At 39.7% G+C, this 25,614-nt stretch overlaps 1 protein-coding gene and 1 long non-coding RNA gene across 6 annotated transcripts in view; one reads left to right on the top strand and one right to left on the bottom strand.

Moving 5' to 3' along the window:
- Positions 1–3,859: 3,859 nt before the first annotated feature.
- Positions 3,860–19,651, bottom strand: LOC111610569. 3 transcript variants are annotated; one of them, XR_002753716.1, is made up of 4 exons: positions 19,259–19,651; positions 14,200–14,267; positions 5,851–6,217; positions 3,860–4,148 (listed from the first exon to the last, which is right to left on the bottom strand). It is a non-coding gene; the product is annotated as an uncharacterized LOC111610569 (long non-coding RNA). The 3 variants fall into 3 exon arrangements; XR_002753717.1 differs by having other exon boundaries at positions 19,417–19,651; XR_002753715.1 differs by lacking the exon at positions 19,259–19,651 and adding an exon at positions 16,071–16,427.
- The window catches only part of LOC102227233 (teashirt homolog 1-like), a 39,815-nt gene continuing 28,688 nt past the window's right edge, over positions 14,488–25,614 (top strand). Inside the window, exons 1-2 of one of the 3 annotated variants that reach the window (XM_023345177.1) lie at positions 14,488–14,566; positions 18,418–18,930. In XM_023345177.1, the coding sequence (XP_023200945.1) occupies positions 18,891–18,930 (40 nt within the window). In that variant the 5' untranslated portion in view covers positions 14,488–14,566; positions 18,418–18,890. Of the gene's footprint in view, positions 14,567–18,066; positions 18,210–18,303; positions 18,931–25,614 lie in introns of those variants that run through there. The other 2 variants (XM_023345175.1, XM_023345174.1) reach the window with 2 other exon arrangements.

Genomic DNA, 25,614 nt, shown 5'->3' with positions numbered 1-25,614 from the left:
AGCACTCAAATCAATAATTGGCAATTGCTTTAGCTGAAGTGCACATCTAAGCCTTCTTTGTCACTCACTTGTATCTTCAGAGAAAGACTCACAAAAGGCAGCTGAGACGAGATCATTAACAGTCTTCTCAAATTGAAACAGTCATCGAGAGTGTCTTTAAATGTCTCCGGAAGCTTTTGGTTGAGTGCAAATGACATCTCGCTCATTTTGCTGGTGGCTACATGACTGATGTGTAGAATGAGACAGTCCCCATGCTTTTTTTTTTTTTTTTGATGCTTTTGAAGGATCCGGAGGTTTGAAGTTTATGATTCTGAAGTGCCAGCATATGCTTAGCGAGATAAGTAATTTGACACACAGACATCACAGCCAGCAAAATCTTTCGTCTGACTGCCTCGAGTGTCCGTGCCGGGCGCTTTTTCAAGAACACTTTACAACTGTCACAACTGACTGTCAGCGTGCAAATGACACACGCAAACGAGCTCATTTTGAACACAGCGAGACAGCTGTCATATCAAAAAATATGAATCCGGCCTAAAAATACCATCAAGCAGATCTTGAGTGTTTTAGAAATTAATTTGCTATTTAGGAAGCAAAGATTTTTTTTTCTTCCCCGTTTTAGTGTTGGTTTGTTCATTAAAGTAATTTAATTAACTGCTCATCCTCCAGAGTGAAGCTAGATTAGAAGCAGGAATCATTGAAAGCAACACAGCAGCAAGAAAGAATATCTTGCTGCTATTTCCCCTTTCTCTGTCTGTCGATAAGACACTTTTAACTGAGTCACCTAGCTTAAAAGTAAGCGGACAGCATTTGATCTGATAAATATAAAATTCGGAATTCTTGCTTACAGTCAGGTGAGTAAAATTAAGAAATTCTGTGTGTTTTGTGAATGCTTAAAGCTTCAGTGTGCAAATTTTATGTCGCGACAGTTTAGCTCCTATACTTTATCCTTGTGGTCCTACTGATATGAGCAGAAATGCACCACTACCAGTCAGAAACAACCAATCAGAGCCAGGGAGGTGGTCGTAATGGTGTCAATCATGCTTGTATATCCGCTGCTTAGTGTACTAATGACAGTGACATAAGGTACCGTTGCAGGAAATCACTTTATCTGCCATCATTGGTGGCCTGGGCATTCACCGAAGTCTCCAATGTGGAAAGCTGCAGCCTAGAGAGAGAGGAGAGCCACGAGATCGGCCTCTGATTGGTTGTTTCGGACTGATATTTCTGCAGGACAACTCAATGACTTCTGGAGTAATAGTATTGGGACAGTTTAAAATATATTTTCTTTCTCCTTGTGGACACGAGGACAGAAGACATGATTGACAAAAATGAAAGGCGGCATTTCAGGAAAATAACTTTGTATCAATTGTACAGCACAGAGCTGGAAGTCCCATGGTTTGGGGATTCTGCGCTGCAGCAGCACGTGGCCACTGGCCTCATAATAGAATCAACCTTGAACTCTACAGTGGTTTAAGAAAATGTGAGACTACCTGTAAAAACAAATTGATGCAAAGTAGAACCGGACTCTGCATGTCCGTGATCTAAACATGCCACTACAGACTCCTAATTATTCTATATAACTGCATATGCATGCAAGCAGATTCACATAGAGACACACCGGGTGGGGATAAGGAGGGGTGGGGTGGCGGTGGGGGGGGGTCAGAGCTGCAAACAAAGTCGCTGACATTGTGGCACTTCTTTGGCAGCATTGTGCAGGTGTTGTCTGCACACACAGGCCCCTGAATAAATGGATCTGAAATGATTTACAGAGGGTGTCTGCCACCTGAGCACAGACACACGCATCCCTCTCCGCATACACATATAACGCCACGGCTTCTGTTGTTCATGAGGAGGTGCTGATGCAGAGGTGCGCACAAATACCAGGGGGAAAAGGCGGAGCTGCATCTTTGGCGAAGTGAGATAAGGCTTGGTTCGATCCTGATTCCGATTTGCTGGGACTATTTGTTGTCAAACACATTGGAAAAAGGGACTGAAATAGCTTTCAAAATAGAAAGTCTCTTGGCTTTTACATAGTTGCAATTTTCTACAAACACAAAAAGTTAATGTGTCCACAATTACACTCTTAAAAATGAGACACACCACGAAGAAAGCACCAGGACACAGGATAAGTCACTTAGAAACATCTGGAGCAGCTGTTTTCATCAAAATGTGTTCTCTAATAAAGTGTGAATAAGATAATAGATGTACACTATTTTAGTGTACTGTATCTATGTTAGCATGCCATTTACACACTCGCACCCTGTCCTGTTAAAATCAGCCCTCTCCTTGCTTTTAACATGTTTCAGCACTTGTCAAGGGATGTTTATGTCAAGGGACTGATTAGATCCCAAAGCCCTCTGATGGATAAGGTTCATTCATCCTGACGTCCACTGATATTGGTGTCTTTGACTGGTGAGGCAGATGCAATGATGGGAAAAACAGGACAGACAATTTTACAGAAAATAAAACGTCTCGTCATCTGGATGATAATGTGCTTGATTTTTGCAGTGTTGTTGAAGTATTTTCATCATGTTTGAACTAATTTAGAAAGTTTTGTTTAAATGTTTTGAGGAATTGAAATAATTTTGTCTAAAACGTTTGCGTTAACTATAACTTTGTTGACATGGCCAGCAAATTTAAAATGTGGCTAAAACTGAACAATTAGAGTCTCAAAGAAAATTCTGTCACAGTGCCCCAGACATGTTCACACACCTTGGTCACATGTCTCAAGTGTTTGAGGGGCAAGTCTCAAATCTTTAGTGCACAACTTAAAGTTGAATCAGAAGTCTTTTAGATTTTTAACTTTAGCATGACTGAAGTTAGTCTCAAACTTAAGTCACCCTATTGTTCCCAAATTTAATGTAAACTCAGAATGTTATGAATAGATACATTATTTCAGCAAACTGCTTTTATAAAGTCACTTGCCAATGATAAAATGCATAAATTGTCTAACCCTTCACATATAATATTATTTCAATATTGTAAGTGAAATAATAGTTCAATTATTTCTATAAGAGAAATAGATTTTCACTTATTAAATAACCTAAGCCTTTTAAAAATGACTATCTTTAGTAGAGATGGGAATTAGTTTTATGATTGTTTTATATCATTAGCAATATCACACCACAAATAACCGGAACCAAACAATCTGGGGATAACAGTCTTGGTCCTCTCTCTGCAGGCCACCAATAAATGTTTATATCTATTCCCAGACAGATCAGAACATTGGGAATAAGACGCTGCTCAAAATGTTATGGCTGATTAGAACATTTCCTTAGAGCTGTAATATCACTATATTAATGTTCCCCAGCTAAAGAATTTCAACCTAAGAGGCATAAAAGCAAAGGAGGCGTTTTATGATAAAGTGGTCTGAATTTGATGACACGTCTGGTGCACCTCTGTCATCTCAGCTCATTTTAAAATCACTGTGTGTCACTTTCCAGCATCAGGGCATGCTAAATTGTCAGGGTTAGGGAAAAATTACAGGGCAGGGTGCAAAATGGTGCCTAGTAATAACACGCAGTGTGATATGACGTGTTATTCATATAACATTTCGGGAGTCCAGCCCAAAATGAATAAAATGCGGTTTATTTTTTCCAAGCCTGTGCATATGTACAGATGAGGCTTTTTAGAAGCAGGAAATAAAGCTTGAACCAAATGAAGAGAGGAAGGCAGAAGCTCCCATATAAATGCAGATAAACCACACAGAAAATATGTTTTATTAGAAAATAATTAGGTAACCTAATTATTTAAGTTACCTAAATAATTAGGTTACCTAATTATTTAGGTAATAAATAATTAGGTTACCTAATTGTAGTATTACGTCAAATAAGACGTAATACTACAAAATCTTTTGGTACAGATTTGAGGCATTCTAACAAGTTTTATATACATATATAAATTGAGTACAGGCCCTAAACTACATAAAGTCATCCAAGTGAACTTTTAATACATAAAAGCTGAACCCATCCAAATCACGATACATGAAATAGTCAGATTTCAGTTTAAATCTAAACAAATGCATTCCACCTTTAACTAAATATCTCTGATTTAACACTGTAAAAACAAATGTGATTTAACAAGAAGGAACCAGCAGAACCAGAATCAGGAAGGTGCGACCGTCTTCTTCAGCAGCAATTCAGAAGGATCTGCTCCAGAAACAACAAAAACACAATAGTAGAAATTTTAAAATGTTAAGTTCCTTTACCTTTTTCCAGTTTATTTGCGTCTTTAGAGACAGCGAAAACTAAAACCCAGTATTTGCTAGTCTCAATCAAACATAACTTGCCACAAACAAATTTTAAGAATATATTGTCAACTCTGGCACGTTTTTTAAAACATATGAAGTCAAGCAAAAAGATGTTTGCCATGTCAGGAAGTTGAAGTTGTGAAAGTTAAGTGTAATTAAAAACATTTGAGTCTTGAGTGAAGAATAAAATATTTTTATTTGGTCCCAAGGAAATTCTCAAAGTGCAAGTTAAAACTTCTAAATTTTGTCTATTTACAGGACTAAAGCTACAGAAAACCATAATAATATTTCCCTTCATGATCAAATGAATGTTTAAATTCCTTAAAGTGAAAAATTATTGTTAAACTTAGTACTGACCAAAATAATCCTGATTACTGAATAGTCTAAATTGCTGAATTGTAAAACTGAAACATGTCTGTAATATGGCTTCATGTATTAGCAACTAAAGATTTCAGTTGGGTGTTGCAATAAAAAACAGTAAAATTAATGAAAAGACATCCTGAATATACAGTAGCTATTGCAGTGCTATGTAAAGGACTCCCTGAAAACAATGTTAGCTTCTGTGCTGCTTGCCACAGTTTTCTTTTTCCCGTCATTCATCTAATTTTAGACGCTATGATTGAATCTTAATAGAAAAAGAGTCAAGACAAAGTGAGATGGTGGTGGAAAAAAAACACAATTACTATGGTTTCAAGCACAGAAAACAGGTATGCGTGAAAAAGGGTTTTTGTCATAATGACAAAAAATCTCTGCATATTTGGTCTTTGTGAATACTACAGAAAGTATATATACTGTATATATATAAATATATATATTGTTTTTTAACTAAAATCTTTTCACATGTGGATAAAATACAAAAGAGCTGCAGTGCTCATGCTGTGAAACTTTTGGAAATGCCAAATAAATTCTCAACCAGCCTGGCTTAAGCTGATCATAAAATTGTCCTTATTAAACCACAGAAATGTAAAGAATTGATCCTTCAGAGTGGCTTCTGTGGATTAACATTAAAATAATTTAACAAACCATAATAACATAACAATTTTGCATCACTATACTTCACTTGGTAGTTATTTTCATGCGTTGGGGAGATAATCCCAGTTTGGTAGAGTTTCATGAAATATGAGGAATTATGACCACTTGATCAACAAAAAATGAAAATAAGCTAACTCCTGTTTGTGATTAGTCAAAACACTTTTTCTCGAGATGGATTGATGGGCTCCTACAAACTTTATCAGTTGTCTAATAGAGTTTAAAATGGTGGTTTGTATGAAACGTTCCATCATATTTCATTTTTATACCCAAAAATGCCCCATATGATGGGGCTAAAACCAAAAAAGTACAGCTTGGGGGGAAAAAAAGAATGAAATGGCCTGCATCCATTCTGGTCACTCATTCCTGAAGTTTCTAGACGTTAGTAGACGATTTCTTCTATTGATGCTTGATAAACTCAAAGAGTTTGACCTGGAGCAATGCCACTGAAGTCACACATTACCTGCCAGCAACTGTAGCTACTGGTGGGAGATGAGGGGAGTGCTTGGATTAAACTGAGCTAAATGCTGGATGTGGTGTCAGTGAGGGATTGGGTGATGCAGGGTTTTTACCGTGGCTCCAGGTATTGTCGTTTCTCTTGGAGCAGAAGCGTCATTGATCAGGGTGATATCTGGCAGGAGGAAACGTCTCGTTAAAGGCAAATATTTCACAAGCTTTTCTGGCGTCCAACAAAAATTGTCTCGTAAAGACTTTCCATTCTGAGTCAGATCGAAGACGGAGTCATTCTGTTTCTGAGATCCATCTTTTGTCGGAGAGATAATAGCTTTCCAAGATCAGACAGAGTAATGTTTGTGAGATAGAAGCACAGCTGGACGTAGCTCCATTTTCTTAAAACGTATTGATTATAGTCGAGTCGGGCCAATTCCTTCGACAATCAACTGAACTGTCCTGCATCCGTCCTTGTTTCTTTAAGACAACCTACAAAAAAGAAGCAGAAGAAACGAGAGCCTCCAATAAAACTAACATTAATGGCGTTGGGATATGCAAAGTTATGCAAATTTTATGCACACTGTCAACCTACATTGTGGCCGTTCTTCACTCGTTTCAAAAGGTGCGGCTGCAATTAGATGACAGTTGATTGAAATCATGCGCGTTTTATGATCCAGTTACTTTTGTGCACTGACAGGGTGTTGTGCAATTCACTGACAGTATATTTTCACTGCGCGCAGAGATTAACTGCTATTATTGACCCTGATGCAAACCAGCGGGTGATGCATTTCAGACAAACCACTCGTGATCCCGGGTGATTTGCATACGGTGTGTCATTTACCATATTCCCTTTTCTTACCTAATGATTTATGCTTTAATATAACCTGCAAAGCAATATGCGTGCCGTACCTTTACAGTGACTTAACAAGACTGAGCCGGGGAATCTGAAATGATAGTTTAAGGGCTGCAGGGAAAAAGAGAAGTCTTATCAGTTAAGACTTGCTTTGTATGTTGCCCCCCTCCCCTCCCTGCTCTCCTTGGAAGGCAGAGGTGCAGTTGATGAATTCTTAAGCAGATCTTGCTGATAATTGTATTTCATAACTGTCATACAGAGAGGGACTGTCCGCTGAGAAGCTATTTGTGTCACCACATCCCTTTCCTCCCTCTGCCTCTCTCTTTCTCCGCAGCCTCTTCAATAAAGCTCAAATCACGACAGGGATTGTTAAATCTACCTCCGAGATTATTAAATCCAAATGGAGAATTTATGGGTGACACTTCATAACAATTAATCCCAGATGCTTGATTAATAAAGTTCGCTCACACACCTCCCCCTCCTCCTCGTTTCCCTTTCATCTATCCACATTCTCTCCTTCATCGTCACCCTCTCCGTCACTAAAGTTGTCCTGTTTGAGTGGGATGGAGGTGGAGGAGGAGGAGGGGAGCAGACGTACGGGTGGCAGGATGGTTGTCAGGGACGACATGGGTGTCATTCTTTTTGATTAATGGAGCATTGTGACCCTGCCTCTACCCCCCCCCACACCCTTCCGCTCTCTTCCTTTTTCGGCATGCCCACTCACCTCTGCAAAGCCCCCAAGACAACCCCTCCTCTACCTCAACACCAGGTAAAAATAGATGTGGGCCAACTTATGTGAACCGTTTGCATTTATGCACGGCATGATCTGATGGGAAAGAAAGATGGAAACAAAGAGAAGGGAACTAAATGGAGAATTAGAAAGAGGGCTGGAAAGATGGAAAACAGAAACGTCAGAGAAGAAGAGTAACAAAATAAAAAAGTAGATCGAAGATGAGAAGAAATAGGCATGCTAAAGGAAAGAACCGGAATTCAGGAGAACGTCACCTAGCTAACCTTCACTTCATGTTAAGTCAGCTGAGATTAATTAGTTGAGTGAGTCTGAGCAATTAGGTCAGTAGTTTAAGAGTGTGTGTGTGTGTGTGGGGGGGGGGGGGGGGTTTGGGAGGTGTGTGGGTGTGTGTGCATTTTTTTCCACTTCTGTTTCTAGCAAGATTGCTGCAGTAAAAGAGGATATATTTACAGCAGGCTCCACATTTATTGGTAACCCTGGTAAAGATGTGTTAAAAACCCTGGAAATAAATGTATCCTTTACTGCTGCAGCAAAACCTAACAATGTTTTTTCAATATACCTTTACTTTAAGCACATATAAAACAGTTACTGATTCCAATAGAATAAATGCAACTGAAGTTTTACTTAATGATTCACTGATTTAAACTGATTAGTGTGTGGATAAAATCCAAATGAGTCCTATGGGGAATAAATATGACCTGAGTCAGATGCCCATTTGTTTTAGCAACTCTTCAAAATGCAAAAAGACTACATGAGGTAATAGCGTCTTAAAACCAGCAGACATGTATTGTGTTGCTATTATTTAGTACATTAAAAAAGTCTAAATGTAGGTCACTGGAAGTTAACAGAGGCCTTTAACATTCCCCTGCTCAAAGGAAAACAATGTTGACAATTTCTGTTTGTGCCACACAAGTCATTTATGCTACCATTATTTTGAAGATAATAACATAGGAAAATAGGTCGTCATTATTATTTGCACCCTTACATCTATTTTAAAGGATTGGACAAACCTTGTTTTAGGATTCCAATTCCTAATCTGTAATCTGGACAGCACCAACACAGACTCTACCACTGCTGTCAGTCAAAGTTGGCGAAAAGTGAACATCCCATCTGATGCACCACAATAAGATGATCCAAAGTAAGTTGATAATAACTTGCCAAGTGTCTGAGGAGGAGTTCTGACCTTTTTCAATTTTGCTTTAGCTTACCGTTTCACTAAATATTGTGAGCGAGCAGCTGGCTAAAATTTGGGCGGCCACTTTGTAAGCGCTTACATTGCCAAGTGTACATCAGATGCTAACTTCAGTGTTGTGCTTTCCTGAAAGAGCTATAGTCTGATCAAAAAAACCCAGGTAGCAAAAAGCTACTTTCTCAGGATCAGATCTATTATTTGTACTTTGTTGCCTCAGTGACAAAAGACTAAAGATCATGTCGGCTTGTCAAATGTGAACACAGTGCGAGTTTCTGCTTCGTTTTGCACTCTTTATGTAGTGTTGTCTTCCACCATCTTTTCCTTTTCCATAAAGATAAATAAATCATTAAGAACACTTCGTACAACCTGTCAACAGAAACCACTGGAAATATCTCAGTTTTGGAAAAGAAAGGACACAGTCAAGACCAAGCTTTTCACTACTTAGTTATCCGTTCTTGGCACATTTAATAAAATAATTAGTTCAGATCTTCATTACTTTTTTACTGCTATTAAGTGAAACAAAAGTTTAATGGAATTGTAAATAATGCCACTATGTAAATATTCTCCAGATAAATTAATGAAATATGACTTTAAAGTACCTCTCGCTCAAATAGAATAGAGAATAGAGAGGAAACATAAGCCCTAATTAAAGGTTTCCATATTGATGATATATTGAAATTGTTTTTGAATTTGTTGCATTGTGGATGTCTGCTGTTGTTCTATGTTGAGGGTTGGATTTCTGCTGTATGGCTCTGCATGCCTTATTAACTATGTAGATGACAGACATTATGTCGAAGCAGAAAAACTCAAAGATTTCAGTGTGCTGAAGTCCACACCTGTATTGTATAAGTCTGTATAAATCTGTATTCACATTCTGAACGAAAAGGTCTGAGGTTCTGATGTTAAGGAAGGTGAAAGGTGAGATTATACTCCTGCAGTAAAATATGAAATTATTTAGGGTTTTTTTTCCCACAATTGTCAGTAAGTGTACAGTAAATGACACTGTACCTGATGACCAGAATACGTAGCTCGTTCAGTGCAGAGCTTGTAACAGTCGTCTCTCTCGGTGGAGTCTGGTCTTAAGAAGGTATCACCTCATGTAGCTTTACCAATAATTACTGCACAAACATTTCAAAGACAGATCTCACTTATTGCTTTTATCCCCATCCTGTACAATCCAACATCTGTGCATTAATTACATATGTTTTAAAAATGTTGAAGCATTCATTACAAAAACCTATTGTAAAAGACTGCCATGCATCCCGAGCTGATGCTTGTTTATGGAAAAGCAAGATCTGCAGTGTGGTGTGTTGGTGAAGGTCCATTTAAAACAGTATGAGCATAGGGAACCCCCTCAGACAAATCCTCGAACCAGTAAAGGCTTACAAAAGATCATATTTAACAATGATGGCTATATATTTTCCTTTTTGCAATTAAAGAGTCCCTCTGTGTAATTTAATGCTTCTTTTCAAGTGTCGGGTCCCCCGAGACTTGGCCTGTAGCTATGCCATCGCTCTTGGTGATTATCATTAATGAATGTCGGCGAGGACCATCCCTCAATGTGACTAGAGAGGAAACACAAGCCCTAATTAAAGGTTCCTATTCATAAATATACGCCTGGAACTGCACAGATCGAGCGGCGCCCAGGCACACAAGTCATGTTAATGTCAGGAAAGCACATTTTTAAGAGCATTTTCTCCCCTAATGTGCGGCACACCAGCGGCTGTGACAGATTTCAGCAGTCGAAGCCCCAGCGAGGGGATCTGTGCAATTTGAGATTCGCAGATTTACATTTAAGTATAAAGCCCAAGATTAGGATGCTCTAATTTGACACACAAGAGGACTGATGACACACAAAAAAAGATTTGACTTCTAGCTGTAGTCTTACAGTTTAGCTTAGAATTATGATACATTTTAAGCATGTTATTCTCAGAGACTTTTGTGCAATTTCCAATGAAAAAGGTTTAACAGAGCTTCTGGAGATGAGGCATCGTGTAAGGTTTAGAAAATGAAAATGTTTAACAGGTTTACAAGATGTCACTGGAAATGAAAATAATCCCAGTTGCTTGTGTTCCCTCATACATTTGAATTTGTCATAAACAGAATTTGTTGCATTTTGATGTTTAGCAAAGAAAAAGGGATATTCTTATGCAGAAAAGATCATAACATTGGGAATTATGCTCTACTTGACAAAAAAAAACTCAACTCAAACTTGTTAGAAAACAGAAGAAAATGGTGCTCAAAAAGATAAACATTTGGTTCCTTCTCTTTCATCCTAAATGGCAAAAAAAAACCTGCTAATTGGAGTGCATGTGTCAGTGAAAACAAAAGCCAAGGGAGGAGGAGAGGGAAGCATGAGTGTGTATGTCAAAGAGGAAATGTGGATATGTCATTTTGTTCAGCCCAGCAGGGTTTTAAGCAAAGTTGTTCCAGGAAGCAGGAAATTTGTCTTGTAAAAGTTTGGGCTGTGGTGCGACACACCAGAAATCATGTTTTGTTTTGTTTTTTAGTATTAATTTACAATAAGACCTCCCGTATAAACCACTTAGAAATAGTATTAACATTATTAATTAAGCTGTTATCCCTTTATAAATCAATACTAACCAGTTATAATACACACATGCTGGCATAAACGGTTAGCCACTGATGAAATCCAAACGGTTCTGCAAATCTAAAAAGATAAATTCTCATTCACCCTGAAACTAACGCAATGTCACTGCATGTTATTGAATTATTAAAGCTTTTGGGTTGAATTATTACTGTGTTTTTAACAATGTATTACAATAAGACTCTTAAAGGAATGTATAAATAGTTAATACTATTATAGCAATTAGTTAATAATATTAATATTAACCCATAAGGCACATTTGACATAATAATGCCGACTCATGACACTATTCCAATCTTTTACTAATGAACTGAAACTACTCATTATTGATCTATGAACTCTTTCCAGCGTTCAGACACTTAATTTTTTGTATAATATTACAATTAGACTCTCCTTAAAATGAATCAAAAAAATCATGATCCTGATATTCAAGCTGTAAAGCCTTTATAAATCATCAATAAATATTTGTAAGGCAGCAAGGAGTCACTCAAACTATTCATCCATTCATCATCTTCTGCTTACCCAAGAAGGAGTCATGGGGTAACAGGAGGGAAACCCAAATATCCCCAGTCATATTCCAGCTCATCCAGTCTAAGGTTGTTGTTGTTATTCCTTTAAGTCGTCATCAAACAATCTTCCAGTAGTTCCTTAAGGAAAACTGAAAGCCCTTTCTTATTGCCATGAATGTCTCCCATACCCCTGATTTTGCTTCTGTAAACACAGAAGTTGCAGTCCGTCTGTCCACAAGGTATCTGAGTGCTGTTTCCCTAAAGACAAACCTCAGCTCTTTATCACCGCTGGTGTCCGCAAGCATTAGAACAGGCACCAACGATCTTCAGGCCAGAGTTCCTAGAGGTTGCATCTGCAATGGAGGTTCTGAACATGGTACATTGTGATTTCATGTTCCCAACCCATCCACAAGAAGTGAGTTCAAGATATTCCAGACTTCTTTGTTAACTAGATGTTTCCGGTTCTCCCATTCGTTTGGATTTACCAGGTTTTCCATCAGCCTCTCCTGAAACCTGATTCAACTCACTACTAGTGTTGGATCCAGTGGTGTGTTGTACATCTTTTCCTCTCTCTCTTCACCTAAGTGTTCAAGACATGACACAGAAGATTTGCTTACTCGGTTACAGACTTGTTCATTGACGTTTCCCCAAGTAGCTCAGTACCAGAAACACTTGTGAACAAACCTTGTTCTAGAACTAGGTGTTCATTATGGACATCTGGAAATCCGATAGGAAAACACAGCTCAGAGTTAGATAAGGGAAGCTATCGCTCCCTATCACACCACTCCAAGTAACGCCGTCATGCCCCACATGAGCAATGAAGTCCCCAAGGACCACCACAGAATCCCCACATGGCACCAAATCACTACACCATCCAAAGATGAAAAGAAACAGAGCAACCTAAATTGCTGTTTGGTGCAAGAAGCCCAGGAAACAGCCAAATTCAGCACAAAGCCACAAACAGGTGACCATTTCAATCACTGGGGCAAACTTTAACACAAATGCACTCAATTGGATATTTGTGAGTAGCCCCATACCTGCCTCTTTACAGCGCAATTTCACTACTATTATTAATTTATTAGGACACGGTATTTTTTTCTGCCTCATCTAAATGTATTGCTAAACAAACTGAAGTTTCTTATTTTTGTCTCTGGGAGGTTTGAATCTTTTAATAAACTTGTATCTGTCACTACAGTGCTGCACTTATTCACATCCTTTCATCTGAACTGGCAGTCAAAAAAAAAGCTTGGTTAAAAAAAAAAAAAAAAACTTTTGTGGGGGGGATTACAAACCTTTAATTGCATTGTCAAAACCCCACAGAGACACATCGTCTCACGTCACATTTAACAAGTAAATCTCTATAAAATATCAAAAAAACCCTTCTTTTCTTTCTCCTGGTCTCCATACTCGCAGTATATGGCACTTTAATTACGCAGCCTTATCTCGTAGATGTGGAGATAGAGCTCATGTCAAAGTTAGAGCCTATTCTTTATTAATTTCTTAGTGTATATTCCTATATTCAGCCTGTCAATGGATGAAATCTGATAGGACCCATCGCTGAATCAAGATCACTCAAGATTAGAAAGAGAGGTTTTCTCATAGGATGCAAAAGGAGCTGTTAAGGTATTTAAAGTTTCTTATGAGGGGTTTTTGAGTGTGTTTAACCTCTGAGTTTATTTGAAAGGAAATCTGTGGTGCGGTATTTGGTGATGCATGCAAGAATAGCCAGGAGGATTCCAAATCAGAGAGTTAGTGCAGAAAAATGCTTGGGTGATTAGCCACAGGCTAACATGTCTGACTCCGGATAAATTAGTCATTAACATTAAGAGGAAGGCATTAAATAGTTTCTTTCTGTTTGATGCTACTTCAGTGTAATTTCCTGTAACTCATTCAAAAATACATATATTTTTTAGCTAATAACATGACAGATTTGTTTGCAAAATGTGTTTCCTTAAACCACCGAAAAAGGTTTTTGACTCATTAGCTGCTGTCAAACACAAATTAAATCAGCTGGGGTGTTTCACTGTGTTGTGTTTGAATAAAAAAAAACAGGAGGGATCGTTAAAGCTCGATCGTGTGGAACATTTGATGAAAACTACAGGATAAAGGAATGCAAAATAGTTGCAAAAAATGATGAAAAGGTGCCAAAGATAAAGAGACAGAAGAGGGAGAAGTTTGAAGCATTTCTTTTTGTCTTCATTTGAATTGTGTTTTTCGGCGTCAGAAGCAACGCACAATGGCAAGTGTGAGGAATCAAAAAAGAAAATGTGAATGCACATCATCAAGGCACAAACATGTTGGCTTTATTCTTTCACCTTAAATGCTCATTAGGCTTTACAAAGAATTTTTTTTGTGCTAGATGGTTAAACAAAAAGGAAGAAACTGAATTCAAGACAGAATCATAAAAAAAAAACCCAGCTCCACACTTGTCAAAAGAACAATTTGTGATTTTTATGTATTTATCTTTTAATCACAGGTTTCCTCTAATTACATATTAGAGTGAGAAGGAGCGCGTCTACAAGTAAAAATGTGACAGTATCCACTTTTTCTTTTCTCACCTGATTCGACATCCTGCGTGCAGGACTTCTCTGCAGTGTGTCTTCTCCTTTGCATGATTGTGTCAGAGCTGCGGAGACAGAGGACAGAAACAAAACAGGTTCCGCTTTAATGTATGTGGATATATACATGACGAGGACACGCGTGTTCTTGCCCGCTCTAAGGGGACGGGGGGCGGTGGTGCAGGAAACGGGGGAGGGGGGTCTCCGTGTCAACATGCTGTCACCGAGCCACCGTGGTTACATAGAAGGGGGAGCAGGGGAGTCTTCATGTGTAAAAGCAGAGGGTGACGGGAAACAACGGCTGTTCACGGATTGTGTTTGGCTTTTGCGTCGGTCAATATGTGGACACGGACGGGTGAATTGAAAGGTAGTGTGTGTTTCACACACATCACACTCAACATGCTAAATGTTTAGTTGTGGGGAGTGTGAGTGTGTTTCTGATGCAGAGGACTGTGAAAATATAAGCCTGAAGGACAGAAAAAGTGTGAATATAATTACAGAACGCTCTATAATTATCGTCTTAAAAGCACTCTGCTTTACTGCTACAGTTATTTTAAACTTTTTAAATCGTTTGTGATTTATCAAAATGTGGATATCTTACAAGTTTAGTCCAGAAGGCAAATCAACAGACATTTGCTTTGTGTTCTCCTGTCTTCTCCATTTTGAAGACAGTCTAGTGTCTTAATATTTGTCATTTTTATCTCCTAGGAGAACTTAACAAACTGATCACTAATTAAGTGTTTGAAAACACTCTGATCAACATTTTTTTAAAAAAAGCTATGTACAAATTAAAAACATGGCTTAGTTAAACTTGTTTTGGAAGGAAGGTCAGTGCTAAAAATAATTGTGGATTTTGAGTTTTTGTATAAACAATATTTTTTTTTCTCAGTGAGAAATTTATCTCCCGTTGATTCAGTGTTATTAATTAAAAGTAGGATTATTCCAAAATTTTCAGTGTGAATTTATGCTACTGCAGTAAAAGTTGCATTTATTCTAAGGCTTTTTATGCATTTTCATCAGGATGCCAATCAGTGCAGGGCAAGGCACTGTAAATACAAAGTGCATTACAGAAAATTATACACACATAAAGAACTTTAGAGAACCTTTCTATTAAGAATACATCCTAGGATGAACAAATTAGTGGTAAATAGCTGTGGCCCGAGAACCAAACTTCCCCACCACACACACACACACACACACACACACGCGCGCGCGCGCACACGCACACGCGCACGCACACACGCACACGCACACACACACGCACTCTCACAACCAACTATTGGCCTCAGATTATGTTTAACACAGTTTGTACTTTCTGCTCCGTACAAACTTGTACTGTGAGGATGATCAAATGTCATTTGTAATTCCCGCTACTAAATAGGTTTCGCAGAGAAAGCAAGTTTGCAAATTAACATTGCAAGATGAAATATTAGCTGTGCAGTTTTCCTTTATTACACACATAAAATGATTGCTCTTTTTTTTACTTTAGGCAGTAATCCTTGTTACTGGAAGAGCAGCAGACTTTAAATTAGAAAACGTGTGATCCAAGATCCGATTAAACGTAAAGCGCTGCTTTTCAGGAAAACGCGCGCTGGAGCGTTGGCTAAACCTCGAACACGATCTGATCCTGCAGTTCCTCCTGCACACTTTTGATGGAAACGTCGGTGACGTAGGTCGGCTTCATCACTCAGCGCGCAGGCCCCTTTGACAGACACATGTTGGGGCGGTACTCTGCCGTTTCTTCTCCCACAAGCTGCGTCGGTTATCTTCCAGTGCGCGCCGCGAATCCGGGTACGCGGCTCAGACGCAGACGGACAGCGGCCAGCAAAAAAAAAAAAAACCTGCCGAGGGGAATAAAAACAGAAACTCACCAGAATTAGAACTGGAGAAAGTTTTGACTCCGTTTCTGTAAGATCGGAATCCATGAAGCTGGAGGAATGAAAAAAAAAAAAAATAACAAAAACAAAAAAGAAAGTCCGATGCGCGATGCGCACAGCGCTGGATTTCATGCCATCCAAGTGATTATTTAAAGAGAAAATAATCTGATCTCCCTCTTAACCACCCTCACGTCGCCTCATTTGAAACAACATATTAAGGCTCAAGTTGGGGGCTCTTTATAAACACTTTATGGTAGATAATAGTTTGGACGGTGAGGAGGCTATTAATGGAGTCTCCAGTGGCTCCAGAGCCCCTCCCCTTCACCAGAAGCCTCGCTAAAAAGGTGTAACGAATCGATCTGCAGCCTCCTTTGTCCCAGTAAAGAGGTCACTGAAAATATACACAATGTTTTCTTTTTCTTTCTTTATCTTTTTTTTTTTTTAAACTGTGATGCAGAGGAGCTCTGAAGGAACTCTTAAAACTTGTGTTCAAAAGAGAGAGAGAGAGAGAGAGAGAGAGAGAGAGAGAGAGAGAGAGACAGTGTTTTGGGAATTTTCAGAAAATGCTTAAAAAAGCTTTATGTAGTAAAAGCAAGCATGTGTGTCAGATCTGTGATCTCATTAATCATCCAGATCTATTGGTTTAAAAAAATAACCAATTTCTAGCAACAAATAAAGGGTTAAATTAGGTTGTACACTGTAAAACATGTTTCTTTTGAGGCTGTTAAATTCTAGTCAATAAAATTATTCCAAATCAAATCAAGCAGATAGGTTTTAAAACTGCTTGGTAATGAGTGAAATCTTAGACACAGCTTACATCTTCTGTAGAAATTTGTACAATTTACAGCAAAAAAAAAAGTTAGGTTGACATATGAGTTGGATTATAGATCAGCAACAACTTTGTGAAAAGCAGTGGCTGGTAATGAAACTTGTTGGGAAAGCTGCTTTGTTTGAGCAAGAATTTAAGTTTGTGTCCTATACTTTAACTAGATTTTAAAGCAATTCCCCCAAGCATGTGGTGACAGCGGAAAGGAACCATCCCCTCTTAGCTAGAGGGATCTTCCAGCAGAACCAGGATCAGTATAAACGACTAGAGGCTGATAAGCTGATGATGGCTGGTAAACTTATACATCATTTCTGTTTCAAATTGACAAAAATCTAAGCAAATAAATTGTATATACCGATATCATTGGATAAATTATTTGATTTGATTTATTAGAGTAGTTCATTTTTAGTCATAGCAGATTAGTGAAATAAAAACAGGAGACAATTAACTGGATTGTACCTCAACTTTGGGAGACGCAGGAGCGAAGATGTTAAGAAATGCATTGAACAACAATAGTTACTAGCAACGAGATGCTATTGCAACAATTCAAATGAGAATAGATTAAGAATTATAATTAAAGACTTTAAAAAAGTAGAAATAAACACAAAAACCTACTTATGATTCAGACAACTGGTGTAAAAGTAATTTGATCACAACAGAAAACCTAAAATAATTTCAATTAAACGTGTTTGTACATGCATGCAGGCTATAGTGAACTTAAGAAATGGGTTGTTATGAATAAATAACATTACTCTCGTAATAAGATACACAAACTGACAACGAAACAAACTTTTGTTGTTGTTGTTTTTGTTTTTCTCCCGCCACTCATTCTTTTGTCTGAGCGCGGGGTCCCACGCTCTTCTTCCGTACGCGCACGTCGGGGACGCACCTCTCCTCAACCCCTGCTTAGGAAAAAGGAGAGCCATCCCTCCTTTACAATAATTAGAGTTGCAGATTGACAGGTGGGCTCTGACTGTCAGGGTGACGCTTGTCGGAGGGGTGGAGTAAAAGAAGGAGAAGGGGCCCGGAAAGGCAGCTGGATGTGTCTTGTCTGTCAGTAGCAGCCGTCTGAAGGCGATGTGCGCACATTTTTCCCCCTCTCTGCGTGCGGGAGACTATCCAGGGGGGCCTTGGGGGGGGGGGGGGGGGGGGGGGGAGAGACGACGCTCCTTGTTGTTACTTTTCAGTCGAAGTGCGTTAGATGTAATAAAACAACAGGAAGCAACAAGAAGAGCAGGCCTGCTTATTTCCCGATGAGTTTCTGAGAAATTCCGAGCGTCCGTGTTTTGACAATCGGACGGTGTTCTGTGAGTATTTCATTATCCAGGTGGGGGCGGGAGAGAGGAGAGGGGAGGAAAACCGGGGAGGGGGGGTGAAGGAGGGGGGGGGGGAGAGACGGGGTCTCAACACTCGCGTTTGACTGACTGACATATACACCCCTGTCCGCTTTAAGCGTGTCACTCTTTTTTTTTTCCCCCCCTCGCTGATCTCTTTTCCCGATTTTCGTCTTCGCAGCGGAGCTTTGGAGCGCGCGGAGCTGCGGCTGGAACCTGGCCGGGACCGGAGAGACACGAGACACGAGACACGAGACACGCCAGAGCCGCACTTCAGACTCCGCTCCTCCGACAAGGCGACGCGATGTGTTCCGTTATCGGAGCGGCACGGTAGTCCGAGTCCGGCGGCGGGAGCGTGTTTATTCGGATGGAAACGCGGCTGATCTGAGATCTGCACCGAGCTCTTTTTCCAACCACATCAGCCCTTCCTGGAGTTTTTTTTTTTTTTTTTTTTTTTTCCCTGATCGGACGAAGTTAACGATTCCTACTCAAAATCATAAAAAAAAAAAAACCCGAAAAAGACGTAAAGATTTAGAAACTCTTCACCCTACGAGGGGATCTACACTTTTAAATAAAACCACCTTCGTTCGCTTCCAGCTTTGTCCGCTGTTTTGATCTCTGCATGAACAGTCAAGCGGAAAATCCCGCAGCAGCATGCCGAGGAGAAAGCAGCAAGCACCGCGGCGGTCAGCAGGTAAGCCCCCAGCTCTGCAAACACACACACACGCACACACACACACACACACACACACGCACGCACTCTGAAATCTGCACGGATAGTTTTCTTCACGGCAGCTTATACGACAAACTTCTACATCAGTTTTCTATAATGAACTTTAGAACTCAGAACCTCCCAATTGAAAAGCAGTGAACTTTTCTAGTTCAAGTTCTACAAAAATAAAAAAATTACATATATGTGTGTGTGTGTGTGTGTGTGTGTGTGTGTGTGTGTGTGTGTGTGTGTGTGTGTGTGTGTGTGTGTGTGTGTGTGTGTGTGTGGATTTTCTGTTTTTGTTTTTTACCCCAGCGTTGTTTGAAAAGAAAAGAATGAAAAGTTGCATATTTCCAGCTTGGGTTCCGCTCTGGGATTGCCATCCTTGATTTGATGCTTGATTGATCGTCTGTCATGCAACTTGCCTTTGATCTATTCATTCCTGATAAACATCAGTAAATCACTCACCACGTGGAGACGCGCATGCGTTAGACTCTCTGTGGATTAAGAAAAAAAAAAAAAAACAGGCGTTTTGAGTGTGAGGAGAGGGTCACTTTTTAACCTTCCCACGGAGGAAGAAAAAAAAGAAAAGACAAATTAGAAGAAGAAGAAGAAAAAAGTTCTCATGTGGGATAAACAGTTGACGATTAAACGTCCATAGGGGAGGTGGAGATGGGAGGGAGGGGAAGAGGAGGGGGCGAGGGTGCTGGGGCGTAGCGAGATCACAGGGAGATGATCCACAGACGCTGCAGGGTCACTCCAATGCCTTCAACTGACCTCTAGAAAAAAAGAGACGGCCAAGAAAAAAATAATAATAATAATAAAAGTGCATTTCATGCCCAGGAAACTTATACATCGAATTCCAGAGTAGCAACATGTGAAATTCTTCAAGTTTGAGTTGAAAATGTTCCAGACAAAAAGGGAAAAATCAAGCTGATTAGCTCAGTTTATTCATTTATTTCTTTTTATTTCCAATTACACGACGTGATTTCACACTAAGCTAACGGCTACACAGCTACAAATGTCTGCTTCCAGCGTGTCGCGAGGCGACCGACCCCCTCCTCCCCGACAGATGCGAGCGCGTGATTGACTGACACGCGTTTCCAGAACGACCAGCGAGCGCGGCGCTTTGAAGTTTCACGCCGTAATGACCAAAGCCGAATAAAACAGCTGCAGAATGTTAAGCAGCTATAGGCGGTGGAAATGTGAGGTTAAGCAGACTTAATCAAGGTTGTGACGGAGCAGACTTTGAACTCTGCGTGGCTGTCGTCTCTAATTGAGCAAAGCTTTGGGGATGGATGGATGGATGGATGGATGGATGGATGGAGACGAAGAACAAGGGGGGAAATGAGTTGTGTTTATGTTTCCTGTATTTGAGATATCCTGTATTTTACAGCCTCCTTCATCTGAGGTGGCCTCACTTTGGGTTTAGCGTTTTATATTGTGATCGTATTTTTCTCTTTATCCCGTCTTGGCATGCTCTGGATTCACGTTTTTTGGACAACCCCAAAAAGTTCAGGGCTAAAAGTTAACATTTTACAACGCATTAGCTCAGCTTTGTCACAAATACTGAAGGTTGGATATGCACCTCAGCAAGCGAGAGAGCTTCTCAATAGGCCTTTGTATGCCATTTCAAATGGGCTCTGTTTCATCAGTCACAGTGATGATTTTTTTTTTTTAGACCCGTAATGGCGCTGCACCCTATCTGCTTTATGACCAGTGACAATACATCAGTGTTCTCTCGTTTGGAACCGCATTACTGCATCTGTTAGTTTTGGCGGATGGATGCAGAGCCCTGCAATCTGAGCTGCAGAGACTTTTTTTTGTTCTATTGCTGCAGTCATTTGTTGTCATTTCCAGGAGGTTTAGTCTCTCTCTCTCTCTCTCTTTCTTTTTTTGTTGTTGTGTTCTAGGGTCGATTAGTGACATAAACGGTGCAATGATCATCTGTAACATGACACAACTAGAGATCACAATCTTGACGTCAAAATCAAATCTGGGTTTCCTATCATCCAGTCAACTTAGTTCTAAAATGATTCTAAGGGTAAAATGACATTAACATTTCACCGATTCAATACCCGTTTACACTGATACTACTCTGTCTCCTGCTGAGTAGATTAGTCTCCTAAATGCTTCTTTATGCTATGAACTCGTGTGTTTTTTTTCCTTACAACGTTTAAAGTTGCATCATTGGCTCAGGAAAAAAAAAAAAAAAAAATCCAGCAGACTTTAAAACTTTCCCCGAGTCTCGTTGAATGGAAACTGGATCTTGCAGTTCCGTGTTTACATATGCATTACAGCAGGTTTGATCAGTAATTACAGGAGTTTAATTAGCAGATGGAAGAACACACACACACACACACATAAAAGCCATAACTCGGAGCTGAGGTCGCTGTTAGAAAATGAAAACCACCGCACGTCTTACTTGCGCTCCTAGTTTGCCAACTGCAGTATCTTAAATCAAACCCTGACACTCGGAGTAATGAATCTGTCAACTAATCATTCAACACATCACTGTGATTACAGCGTGGCACCATGTCGAGTGAGTTCCATGAGAGTTAAAAAAGGGTTTAGCATTAACAAAGGAAAAAAAAAAAAAAAGTTCTTCTGTTGAACATTTAGCTGTTCTGTCTGAGGAAAAGTCCAGCCACAGTAAAGCGGTTGGAGCACTCAGAGTATTCTCGCTTCCTTTGGATAGACCAGCTGCACTAGTAGGTATGGACTGAAGTGAGATTCACTTCAATTTTTACTGATACCAAACAAAAAAAAAATATCACATGATCTAATTGCTTTTATTTAAAAACAGAAAAGCAATAATTAATCCTGCTGCTGAAATAAAATGGGATGTACAAAACTATAACTAATCCTTAACTTTTTTTTCCCCTTATTTGGTGCATACTTAATTAAATTCAGCTTTGCAAAAAAAAAAAACATTTTGCCATTCCCTTTTTATAGTAACACAAGCTGATATTGGCAGGTTATTCGGTCAGACTGTCTTGGTCTCAAAACAGCCTTTGTCAGAGTGAAAGATGGTGATACTTTAGTTCCTAAGGTAAGCGAGGAGAAAAAATGTAGCAGTCTTCTCTCAGCATGGACAATTTTAGCAGTTTTGTAAGTGGTATGTGCTGATATGGGAAATCCTAATTACAACACTCTTCAGAGCTGAAGTTGTCACTGACGGAAGAAACCTAAGTTATTTTCAGTATCAGTGTGTTGTTAAAAGTAAAGTCAGAGGAAGTGTGGAAGACAAAAGAAGCTATATAGAAATGGAAAACAAATATATATGAACAGTGTGAAGGAAAGTTTGGGCAGGTTTGAAACTGTAACTGCTTGAAGCGGTTGCATGCTTTGTTGCTGGTCTCCATCCAGAGTCTTGGTGGTAGTTCATTAGTGAGGACAAACTTTACTTTGCTCACTATCGTGACTATTGCCGCTGGCCGGGTTTGATTGACTAATCGCAATTTTACACACAACACCAATAATTATCAATCTTTGCTAGATTTTAAACAATGTTCCACCAAATCTCTTTAAACTCGCCGTACGGTTTTTGTCCGGATTATACTCAGCAACTACATCCCTCTCCTTGTGCTCTGCCTCCAACGCCACTTCCAAAAAGGAGTCTCTTAATTACGACTCGCGGGGTGGGGCCTCCCTTTATCCTGACGGCATCATTAGCCCAGGTCCCTAATTATCCAGGTAGCTGGCAGATCAGTGACGGGTCCGCAGATTATTGCTGACAAATTCAGCTCGGTGTCAAGTCTGCAAGCTGCCTTGATGAAATCAACCCTGCGTCGTTTCTGCAGCTTTTTTTTTCCCCTCCTGTGTACACTCAACAGCAGAAGTTGCTTACTGTGTCATTTGACATTTTGTATGTCTGCTTTAGCAGAGGTGCTTCTTAATAGTTTTCCAGCAGATGCGGCCCTAATTTCTTTTCTTTTGTGTGATAGAGAAATGAGTAAAGTTATTTGCATTAAATGCATTTTAACATTGATATTTACTATTGTGTTGACTGGGTAGGCGATTAGCTCGTGGCACCTGTCGAGGAAGAATCAAGCACAAAACTCGGAGTTGGTTTTTATCGGGATTACTTCTGATAAAGAATTTAATGACATTTGTCAGGATGAGAAGCAGCAGCTGTGAGACGAGAAAACATTATTTGAACTTAAGTCTGTGGACAACAGAGCATGTTGGGGTGTGTGTGTGTAATTTTCAGATTCACTGATACGGCAGAGTACGTAAAGTGGCATTAACAGGTGACATTGACTGAAGGAGTCAGTGGATGTATTTGCTTCTCCACACACTCTGCTAGTTTTCATTTGCATGTGCCGTCGGAGGCAGGAGGCCTTCTGGAAATCAAAGACGTGTGCTAATCTGCGCGCACACACGCACCCCTACACACGCACGCAGACTCGACTCCGCTTTCTCTGTCCTCATCGTCGTGGAGGTTAAGTGACAAATGAAGATCGATGACTGCTCTTATGGAAAATAGAGGGTCGAGCTAAAAAAAATATGTGGGAATTAGACGCGCCTGAAGAGTGAAGACGTAGAGGCGTTCTGCGCTGCAGGCGAGAGGTAAAACTATCCCCTCGCTTAATGAGCTTCAGTGGAAGCAGGAAAAACCTGGACTTTCACTCGAGCACAACAAAAGGAGAATTGACTGAAAAAGACATGAAATCAAGGTCATTTTTACAGAGCTAAAAATGACCAGCTTCCTCTGCCTTAAATCAAACTTTTTCACTCGTAGCTCATATTGTATCGCCAGCTGCTTTTGATCCACAAAGATATCTTGGGAAACATTTCTTAACATTCTGCAGGCTAAAGAAAATTTATGGCTTAGGCGTAGAACAATAGCAGTGTTGAAGAAATGAATAATATTTCTCACTCTACTGTGTCGTAGGAAGGTTAGACCACCCCACGGTGACCACACAGAGGCCTGAAGACGCAAGAGAAAGATTCCTGTGTGAATAAGTAAAGTAATAAAGAGTTGATTGAGATGAGTGAATCTAGTAGAGAGCGAATGATTCTTATAACAGCCTTGACTAAAAATACCATGGCTTCAAGGTATTAATATAAAGTGCAAAATAAAAATGTACATTTTCTTTTAATTTAAAACAGAAAATCAAGAATTTATAACGCATCTCCAAAAATAAGTCAACATATTCAATATTACAGTTACTTGTTCTCCACATCATGTATCTATGTAAATATTTTAACTAATTTTAATTAGTTTCCATTATGTGCTCAGGTAGCAAGCCTGCAGTCTGCTGCTTGACAATAACGTCACTTATAGCTTATCAAATCTAGATTTAAAGCTGTGTTACTTAAAATGAGTGATGCTCTTCTATATGTGCTGTATTTTCTTCCACAACACATTTAAAACGTGAACTCAACCGAGTTTCACAAAGTTATTAAAAGATAGATTATTGTCTTCCTGACTTTAATTAAATGTGTGTGTGCATGTGTGGGGGCGTGCGTGCAGGGCTGGGGGCGTGTGTGTGTGTGTGTGTGCGTGCGTGTGTGTGTGTGTGTGGGTGTGTGTGTGTGTGTGCGTTAAGAAAATAAGACTTAATGGCATTTCAGTCCTTTCCACTAGTATCAACACCTCGATGGGATTGTGACAAACTAGGCAGAGCTGTTAGTTTTTGAACTTTCAAAAAGCTGAATTTGGTTTTGAAGAGCACATGTTCTTCACAGTTGGGGACAGATAAGGGATTTTCCATGTGCAGAAATCTCTGCAACGTCGTAACTTCTGTGGAGTTATTGGTGTTTGTCAGGGTTGCACTAGAAAAACACCAAAATAGAAATAAAGTGTTTGTACCTGAACAAAATCTCAAGCAACACTGAGGCGAGGGCGAGAAAAACTTGGATGCAGTAAGTTTTAATGGGAAATGAGGACGAGAGGTCCTGTACGAACTGTTTTATTGTTTCTTCTGGATGATTTTTGTTTTTTTTATGTGAGCTAGATTTATTAAAGCATCTGTGTTCTTATTATTTATGCATTGTATGCATTGTTCACTGTATGTTTTGTGTTTGACCTTGAATGATTGATTCTGCACACCATGTGAACACAGTGATTGTTTGGTATAGTTACAAAGGTCTAAAAGATGGGGTTTTTTTTTCTTCATCCCTTTCTGGATTACATTTGACTTTTCCCCCTTAATTAAGATCAATATAACCGAGTTCCTCTTGATTTTCAGTCTGCTGAGCTAAAAAGATGTCTTCTGATCCACAAACGGATCAGCGCAAACGGCGTTTTCTTGTGACTTGAGTCGCGCGGCACCACTCGGCCTTGAAGTTGTGCTGCTGCTGTTGAGCAGCCCTGAACATCTGGCATGCAGCAGGGCGGATGAACGCGGGTGTGGGTGAGGTAGAGAGCACAACAGAGGGGTTGTGAAGAAAAAGGTATTAAAAGTGACAGATGAACAAGACTCTGGGAGAAGTTCGCCTGCAGCAGCTGTGACTGCTGCCGTTCCTCTGACAGGTGTCAATTAAGAATTACTGCAGAAACCCCGTAGTCATTTTTCCCCCCTGCCCAGCTGTCTGTCTCTGTGCCTTTTCGGAGAAATAGCACTTTACCCTTGTCAGCGCGTTAGCACCTCGCCACCGTTGCCCCAGAAAATAAGTGCATGGCGGGCATTCTAATCAATATCCGGCGTATTAGCAATT

This window comes from Xiphophorus maculatus, chromosome 13 (assembly GCF_002775205.1).
Source record: "Xiphophorus maculatus strain JP 163 A chromosome 13, X_maculatus-5.0-male, whole genome shotgun sequence".
Classification (NCBI taxonomy): Eukaryota; Metazoa; Chordata; class Actinopteri; order Cyprinodontiformes; family Poeciliidae; genus Xiphophorus; species Xiphophorus maculatus.
Note: the sequence above shows the minus strand (reverse complement) of the source record. Positions and strands in the feature narration are given on the sequence as shown.